Source organism: Penaeus chinensis, chromosome 1, assembly GCF_019202785.1.
Source record: "Penaeus chinensis breed Huanghai No. 1 chromosome 1, ASM1920278v2, whole genome shotgun sequence".
In the NCBI taxonomy this organism is placed as follows: Eukaryota; Metazoa; Arthropoda; class Malacostraca; order Decapoda; family Penaeidae; genus Penaeus; species Penaeus chinensis.
The window spans coordinates 21542992-21552991 of NC_061819.1; the positions used below are offsets into that span (position 1 = coordinate 21542992).

Sequence of the window (10000 nt, forward strand, 5' to 3'; positions counted from 1 at the left end):
ATGCAAATTGACAAATGATAGATAGAGAGTGAAAGAGAAAGAAAACATCTCTTTAGGAGAAAGTGTAAAAGATTGAAAAAAACACAAAAAAAAAACACCGATTTTGTGTCATGTGATACGATGTTGTTGTTTTTTCTTCTTATTATCGTTTTTTCCTCTCCCCTTTTCTAGTTCTCTTTTAAAAAGCTATTTCTTACTTCTTTCCTTTTATCCTCCAACTGAAAAAAATCTATTAGCAATCATCCCCTCGTTTTTTCTCTCTGTTATCCTTTCCCCTCTTCTCTCTCCTCTTAAAATAAAAACTGAATAAAAGGGAAGGCAAAAAAGTAAAAAAAAAAGGCAAAATAAAAAAAGAGAATTGGGCAAATAGGTAAAGAATTAATGAAAAATAGGGCGAAAAAGGAAAAAAAAAAAAAAAAAAAAGGCAAAAGTATAAAGATTGAATAAGAAATAAGGCAAAAAGGAAAATAATGAATAGAAAACATGGCAAAATCTGAAAAAAAACTCCAAAAACAGAGAAAATAAAAAAGGCAAAATATAGTAATAGAAGATAAGGCAAAACACGTAGAATGATGAAAAGAAGATTAAATAAAAATAAATAAATAAATAAATACAAAAACGAGGCAAAAAAAAAAAAAAAAAAAAAATAGACAAAAAAAAAAAAAAAAAAAAAAATCTTACCCGTCGACTAAGGGAGACTCCTGCAGGAGAGCACGCGCGGCCTTCAACCTCTCCTGGTGGGAAGCCGTCGGGGACACACGCACAGGCAGTGGGCTCGCCGACGTGCCCAGGACCAGCGCCACCATCAGGGTCGGCACCCCGGTTAGCACCATGTCATTCTTATGTTTCAGACCTGTAGTTAAGGGATTTAGAGGTCAATTTTGCATTGCTGAATCCCAGGTGTGTTGGGTGTGTGTATATATATATATATATATATATATATATATATATATGATAGAAAACCCCACAATGTAAAACTGGATTTATTAAAAATGAGACTACAGTTTCGGAATCCACCTGGATACCATCTTCAGGTCTGAAGAGGAAAGGGAGAGGAGGGGGTATATATATATCCATATATATACATATATATATATACATATATATATATATATATATATATATATATATATTTTTTTTTTTTTTTTTTCTCTTAAGAAGTATCATTTCTGATCGTAATGAAGGGAAGAGTGAGGAGACACACGAATAAGCAGTATGCTACATTGCTTCTACATTGGGAATAATTAATATGAAATACGTAGAGGTGGAACAGTGGAAAGGCCTTTAGCATATTCATGTATTTGCTTGTTCTTCATCTTCGTTGTTTTATAGACAATGTGTTATATAAATTGTGATATACATGAGGTTACTCCATAGATAACTACTGAAACATTTGCAAGACTTGAACAAAGCATATATCAGCCGTGATTCTGTTTTTTTTTATTAGTCTTTGTGATGCTGTCACTTTGACCTTTAGCATTGCTATTGTAAAAAGGCCACTGTTGATATCACTATCACTGACTCCGCCGTCAGTGCCAGTGAGCTAATCCTTATAATCGTTCCTCAAAAAGCCATTGTTACTGTTACTCAAAATAGTTTTAGCCCCAGTACAATTGCTCTCATTCTATCTCTTTAGTTCTTGCTGATGGCATGTTACTCTGGTCTAACAGTTCAGCCTGTATCTAATTTCAGTTCTTAGAGTCACCTGAACACAGTGTCTTGTTCATGTCTCATAAGACCTTTTTGATACAGCCATGCTTTCGAGAGTTTATCAATTCAGTGAAATCCTTTTCGATTCAAGCAAGATGTACTCCAAGTCCTCTGCTTATTATATTTCGACCTTTCTAGCCGATTAGCAAGTTCATGCATAGGAATCCCAGCATGCAATAATATCACCAAAAAATGTAGAACACGTTCCCTTTTCCGGTACCTTTATCGAGAGTTTTCATGGTTTGGAAAACGTCCCAGAAAATGACTCCTATGGGTTCCTTCAGACTCAGTTTGCTCAATACGATCCCTAGTCATGAACTTGTAATCCTGATGCTGTTATATATTATTTTAAAACTCAAAACAAGCATTCAGCACTACTCTCAAACGGATGGATCCATCAGTGTAGCACTTATTTACATCGTTGATAACTGGAGGGGTAAAATGCTTGAACATAGAAGGGAAATGAATCTAGTTTTGTCTTTTATTTATCACTCTGGTTAACTGCACAGGCGTGGACAAGTTTTGATACACTTAATACATGGCCAGAGTATTATGTAATAGCATTACTTTGAAAATTAAGGCTATGATATTATTATGATCTATATCATATCAATGAAAGTGAAATAATAATTGCATAGCCTCTCTTATTTTGACACTCTGAGATATATGGGTGTTCGTTTATATTCTTCATTGCAAAGTGTACTCTTATTTTTTCCGACATTACAATATGCACTGACCTTTCAATCCAATCTATATTTATGCCTGATTCTAACGGTTACAACATCACTCTGTCTTGTTTTATATCAGTCAAAGGTGAATATATTTTGCGAAAACTGGTCAGTGCTTTATTCTACATTTTCCAGTCGTTGCAAGTTAATCAGCTTATTCAAGTCCTTTTTGAAGAAGGTTCTAATGATGTGCGAAATCCAAGCAAGTGGTACTCCAAAAACCTCTATCCACACTTTGCGTATCATATGCCGATCTTAAAGGGAAGTTGAATTAAGTTAAGTAAGTTTATTTACCACCCTGGCTATCCGCTCAGGCGTGGGCAATCATGATTACAGTTTTATATACATCTGACACAGTACAGTAGTCTATGACTATTGTAATTGTACATGGTAATATAGAAACATGTAATACATCATACAAAAATAATACGTTGATATGATCTTGCCGTGTTTACATAACACTGTGTTTTTTTGTTTACGGCAGTTTTACATAGTAAATTTAGGATATAGTGCGAGTATATCTTCCAATGTATCAGATGAAATGAAATATTCACATAGTTCTTTATACCTCATGTTAGGTGGTCTGAAAGGCTGTATCACATGACATTCCGAGATATAATGCTCAAGCGTTCGCTTGTTTTCTTCGTAACACAGTCTGCATTTAGATTCATCTGCACTTCTTGCACCGTGCAGTTGCCAATACATTCTGTAACCTAAACGTATTTTGGCAATAACCACGTCACATTGTCTGGTTTGACTTCGGTGCTATCTCTATACTGATCGTAGTGCCTTATGGTACAGCTTTCAGGCCTTTGAGTGTTTGTCAGATCTACTAGTTCTTCTTTATGAGAACTTTTCAATATATGTGCAACCCTAGCAAGAGGCATCCCAAGATCTATGTTCATAGTATCTTTGCTACAGGCTTCCTTCGCCAATTTGTCGACGTGGTCGTGCTTGCTTATGCCAACATGAGATGGTATCCATACAAATTGAATCTTAAAATTGCGCTCTATTTCACAAGTTACGTTACACTTAATGCAACTCACAATTTCCTCATCGCCACCTGCTTTGAAAGAATTTAGTGTCCGAAGAGCACTCTGAGAGTCACAGAAAACTACTCCAGAGCCCCGAGACATTACGAATTCCGTTGCAAGGAGTATACCTGCCAGCTCCGTTTGTGTAGTGCTGGCCCAATTTTGCACTCTCATATTAACTTGATGTTTTAGTAGGCCATTTTTGTATACAGTACAAGCACAACCAGCTTTGTATCCAGACTGTACGGATCCTTCAACGTAACACTCGTATACATCATCGCCCATAGACTCTGTGTGTTCCTTCACCGTTGCTAAAGTAATTTGTTGTAACACGCAGTTATGTACACCGTTTTTTTGTGGTAGACACGTAAGGTGCACGATCAATTTTGAATTTTTCCATGGTGGAATGGATCGACCCTGTGGTATTTTACTAATTGGGAAATTGAGCTTTGTAATGTTCATGGAGATTTTGTGTATTAGAGGGCGCACGTGTGTGTGATTAGTCACGTCTGCTTGCGTGATTTTATGCTGCATTTGTTTTTGGAAGTCTGAAAGATACAAGGGTTCCCTCAGAGCTTTGACCCCAAATATAGTGGAAATGAATATTATTCTATCAGAGATGGATGGTAAGTTAAGTTCCGACCTCATGTTTACTATCCTTGCTGTTCTCGGGGCGCCGAGGATAATCCTCATGGCTTCATTTTGCACTACCTCCAAGCTATTTATTTCTGATTCCTTACACTGCAACAAGTGCAGTGCATGGTAGTCTACAACTGATCTTATAAAAGCCAAGTAAAACAGTCTAGCGAGCTTAACATTGATGCCATGTTCTCTTCCAACAAGAACTTTCAACGGTTTCAATCTCTCCCAGTCTCTTTTTCAGGGAAAGGATCAGGTCTGCATCATTTATGTTCACCCCGAGATATTTATATTTATGACACATGTCAAGCTCTTGGTCACCTATGCGAAAAGTGGGTAGGGGTATGATACATGGATTGAGAGCCATTGTTTTCTCAGTGGAGATGACTAATCCACACTCATGAGCCCTAGCTGTGAGTTTGCCAAAGCTTACTAATTTCTCTGTTTGCAATGTCAAAAGCTGACTTAAGGTCAAGAAAAACAGTGTGCTTCCCTGGATTAGAGTTTGAGTAGTACTCTGCAAAGCAATGTTGTGTGCTACGTCCCGTTATGAATCCGTACAGTCTGTGATATAATAACCTTGCAACCTGTACCTGAGTCTGTTCAAAATGTTCCTTTCTAGAACTTTGCATACACATGAGGTTAGTGAGATTGGGTGGCATTTATCAGTGTTTGGTTTCGGTATAGGGATGATTAGAGGCCAGGCAGAATACCTTGTGACAAACTTAACCTGCGCAGGTGCAAAAGGGGATTACAAGGTATCTGAGCTATAAGGCGGAGGACACTATTGGTAATTCCATCATCACCTGGTGCAGACGCTTTTCCTTTGAACAGTGCATTGTTCAGCTGCCACTCAGTAATCTCAGCAAAGTCTGAAGGGTCTGTCTCAGAACATCCAATCTCAATGGCAAATTTACGTGCAATTTTAGACTGACTAAGGTGGTTCTGAATATTTGTGGGAAGTGAGCTCTGTTTGGACGCTCCAGCCCATTGACTAAGGAGCATGTCTGCTTGTGCAAGAGAACTATGGAACTGCGGGGTGTTAGTTCTTTTGCCTGAGAGTCGATTAATTGTTTTCCAGACCTCAGACATTGAGGTGTTATTGTTAATGCTTTGTAGGAACTGTTCAAAGTGTTCTTTTCTGAATTGAGTTTTTAAATCCCGTAGATTTTTGTTATCCTCAAGAAACCGAATAAGATTGTCACGTGTATTGTCCTGCTTGTAGATATCGCAAAGCTCCTGAACTCACTTTTGTTCCCTTAATAGTGTAGGGTCACTGACCCACTTTGGTTGTTTTAGGCATTGTGAATTGTTGCTCTTTAAGGTTTTCTTTGAACAGACCCAGGTGTTGTAGTAATCAGTGACCACTTTCATCATGTCCATGGAAAATTTATCAACACTCGTTACTGTGTAATCGTTATACCAGTCATAAATACGTGACTTAAAGTGGTGCTCAAGGTAAGGAGGAATAGAAATGTTAAGCCTATTTGTTTTTTGCAGATAGACTATTATCAACAGCGTATCTCGTTACTATTGCAAAGTGGTCACTGATTAGCTCTGTTGCAAGCATGCTTCTGACGGTTCCATGCACAAGATCCCTTCCTATTACATAATCTAGCCTGCCCCCCGCCACGTGAGTTTCCCTGTCTGTATCATATACGGTCATAGATCTATTGTTCACAAAATTTCGGAATTCTTCGCCATTTTCATTGCATTGACTGTCTCCAAATATATAATGTCTAGCATTAAAATCCCCCATGCATATTGTGCCGTGATTCTGAAAGTTGGGCAGTGAATCAGTTTGAAACTTTCTACACCTTGCGTATACATTGTACAGAGACAAAAACCCAGAGGCTGTTCGAATATGTAAATGCTGATATTGCACATTATTGTCATCAGACTTCTGCACCAACTTATGTGGTATGGTGTCACTGACATAAGTCAAAAGGCCTGTCATCCCTGTGTTCGTATAGGAGTGGTACCCTCTAATTCTAGGGGCGGTTTTTATTTTAGTGGCTGATGTGAAGGGCTCTTGTTGACAGATAGCGTCAACATTACATGGTTATGAATGTAGTAGAGCAAGTCATTAATTCTACGGTTGACACCACGTATATTCCACGAGAGAAACGTAATTATTTTCTTGTCCCCATTACACCCTATGATTAGCTGATTGGTCAAAATTGTGTTTGATGAAGCCCTTTAGTTTGCATATTTCTTGTACAGCATTACATATCTGTGCTGCATCTTGTTTATTTACACTGATTCTGCGCGCTTTCCTCATATTGATATTATACGTATAATCCGTACCTGATATCTTTTTCTGAGTGATGTCCCATAGTTCGTCCGTTTCCTGCATATTTCTGTCGGCGTTGTTTTCACTGTTACCGTCGTCACCGTTTTTAGATGATTCGTCGATGGTATCTTGAGTAATAACATTATCACAGACCTCATTCGTATTTTCGACATCACTAACATCATTAGAAATCATATTTTCCCTGTCTACTTACCCGATCACTTTTTATTTCCATAATCATTTTTCTCATTTCAACAAGCTCTTGCCTGATGCTTTCATTCCTATTTTCAACATTTCTAACATCATTAGGAAGCATTTTTTTCCCTGTCTACTCCCCGATCACTTTTTATTTCCATAATCATTTTTCTCATTTCAGCGAGTTCTTGCCTGAAGCTTCTTATTTCCTCAATCACATCCTTGTTTTGTTGATCACTGGTCACTCCTGTAGCACTGTTTCCTGGGAGGGGGAATCCCCCTGGCAGTTGCGGGAATTCCTGTGAGTTGGTGACGTCACACGGCACTGGGTGGGGTGTGGCTGGGCTGGGCATCGCCACCCCGCGGTCGATGGGTACGGTCGGGGCAGCAGGGGGGGGGGGGGGTGCGCGCGGCGGTTTGTGGGGGCAGTTGCGGTGCCAGGCCGCCACGCCTTGCTCTCCCCACCTGACGCACCTCTTCACGATGCTGATGCTGCCGGTGTCTCCGTTGTCCTAGTCTTTTTAATTTTTATTTGCAGGACAGTCCTTCGTCTTGTGAGCTTCTGCGCAAACAGCAAAGGCTGTTTCTTTCCTGCAGTATTTTGCTACGTGGCCGTACCCCTGGCACTTGTAGCAAACCACAACATCTGAGCTCCACGGTCGAATTGAGATCGACTCTATGTATTGTCCAAAGAATTTGTGCTCTTTGGGTGGCGGATGTTCTCCACTACATACAATGACGATTCTATTCAGGGCTTAAAAACACCCGGAAGATGCAGTGCTTCTTCTGCGGTGGCCTCCTTCGGAAACCTGGTAACCAGGTATTGCCCGTATTTTTTGCTTTTGGGTCCATAGTCGTCATTATTCTGTAGAGAAATTCCTGCGAAAGTCCCATTAATCATGAGGGCCACGTATTTTTGTTGTTCCCTCTTTACATAGACATAACGAGAGGATGTCCATTTCCCCTGCACCATGTCTAGCGGGCCTCCCTCTTGGAGGGGCGGCAGCTGGATGACCTCCCTCATCCACTTGATTTTATCAGCTGTAGACGTGTCCTCCGGAAAGGCCAGTCTAATGTACTTTTCCTTTGGGGCGATGGGTTCACATTGTTGGTCATGTTGCTGGTGTGGTGTTGCGGCGTGGTCTTCACTGTCTTCCTCCTCTTCTGAACGAGTTGGAATCCCTCGTCATCCACATCGGGGTCGACAGGCGAATCCACACCAAGTAAGTGAAATATGGCTGAGTAACACCGTAGAGTTTAAACACATTAGGACCATGGCTTTAATTCAGAATAAGAAATTTGAATTGAAATACACTCTTAACGGAATAATATTCTGAAAATAGGTTTGCCGATTATAACTGCAGCTTTATTAATTTACCCAAAGAAAGATATCGAACTCGAAGGAGCATTTGAGAATGTAATAATAATAAATAGACTGAAATTGTCTTAACTAAAATGAGGATTGTAACAAACTTAACGCTTTAGCTGACTATTGTTATTACAGGCGCATAGATGCGCAGGTATTTATATATACCAATATATTATACGCATATATATATACACACACATACATATATATATATATATATATATGTACACACACACACACACACACACACACACACACACATATATATATATATATATATATATATATATATACATATATAATATAGATATAGATATATATAGATATTTGAATCACCAATTTCCAATAAGATAAAAATGATGGATATGCGATGAAAGGACATATTTCTGAAATAATAATGAGTGATAATACGACTATTCATACGAAGCCTTAGTTTACCAGTTTCCCTTCACCTTTATTGAATTCATCCTGGAATAAGATTTTGGTGCACTGATTAATAAACAATGAAAATACGGAGGAAATAGCATGTAAATCTATAATCATGTTTTCTTCCAATAGCGTATCATCATCCCCATGTAGATGAAATATTAATTCACTGTTACTCTAAATATCAACGGAACAGCAGCGCTTAAAATTGATAATTTAATCAGTGGAGTCAATTAGTATGTAAATGAAATAACCTTAAGACGAGGGTGACTCAGAGCCCGCTGCAGGAACACGCTCCCAGCCTCTCAATCACGCATTCGCAGCCTCTCTTCATGAATGAGAAACTGCCACGTTCTGAAGAGCAAAAAGATAGACCGCATTTTACAGAACGTAAAACATAAACGAGCTGGTAATTTTTTTAAATGTTAAAAGCCGCTGGCCTCTTGTTGAGTTTCTCTTAGTTCGAGGTGGCAGAAGTTTGATACTGTGTCTTGAGATTAGGTTTGCTAATTGAGCTCTTACACCTAGAGGGGGGAGGCGTTAATGTTATTAACAGTTGCTGAATAATTATTAACCGCGAACTCTCATTTTCGGAGCATTTGTGATACGCGGACTTCGACATTTTTTTTTTGGTTCAGCTTTCTCGAGTATCTAGCAAGTCTTACCTTTGTTAGATGTCAGTAAAGAAAAAATAGTGATTGTCATATGTTTAGTTCCCGAATTATACCAACCGAATTCCGTTTTGGCAGCGAGTGACAGACAAAAATGTATAATGGTGGAAAATTAATACATTTCTGTGTCAGCGTCAGGCACAGGGACCGTTCACAACATTGTAAGTATTCATGATATTGTTAAAAAAAAGTTACATAAAGGCAAATATAATATTCGTTTTCATCCTTTAATCGAAAATCGAGATGGGAAAGTTTAGTTTGACGCTACAGCAGTTTTTCTAGCAGTGAGATCAAAGGCTCGTCCATCGCTCATTAATTAGTTAGCCTTATCAGTTATATATAAGTAAATTACTGCTTTTAGCAATGGTCTACACAAGACCTAATTAATTTAACAGGATAATTATTTCCATATGCCTGTATTTTTGGTTACGAAGCATTTACTGACCTTAGTCGTTATTATATCTAACCTGGACAATTATATGTAATTAAACATACAGATGGTAAATGGAAAGGGAGATGATATGGATAACTTAATTTTATACAAATCTTTATTTACAAAATTAATGAAAAACTTTTAAAAGTAGAAATAGAATCTGATGGTTACAATTCATAAAAATAAGTAAAAAGAGAAAAAGAAAATCAATGCTTGCCCATGATCTCGCATTGAGGAAACCTGCGGGAACCTTTACCCGATTTCGTGATCGGTTTCCATGGCAACGAAGACGCTACGCCTCGGCTTCATGTTTTCAACGGACGACCAACAAACTAAGTACCAGCTTGAAACATCAAATTCTCAAGAGCAGATTTCTTCTGAACTTCATGATCGATATTTTCAAATAATTTCATCGGTTTAAATCAAATTTATTGGTTTCTGTATTGTGAAGTGTTTGGCTGAACTGGAAGAATTATTTCGAAATAGTTTCACAGTTGCAAGT

General features: G+C 38.4%; 1 protein-coding gene across 3 annotated transcripts in view; it reads right to left on the bottom strand.

Moving 5' to 3' along the window:
• LOC125027079 (dipeptidase 1-like) overlaps positions 1-10000 on the bottom strand; it is a 155112-nt gene that overhangs the window by 89906 nt on the left and 55206 nt on the right. For 2 of the 3 annotated variants that reach the window (XM_047615878.1, XM_047615895.1), the window contains exon 2: positions 682-853. In XM_047615878.1, coding sequence (XP_047471834.1) covers positions 682-833 — 152 coding nt within the window. In that variant the 5' untranslated portion in view covers positions 834-853. Of the gene's footprint in view, positions 1-681; positions 854-8648; positions 8749-10000 lie in introns of all 3 variants that reach the window. The other variant, XM_047615886.1, reaches the window with a different exon arrangement.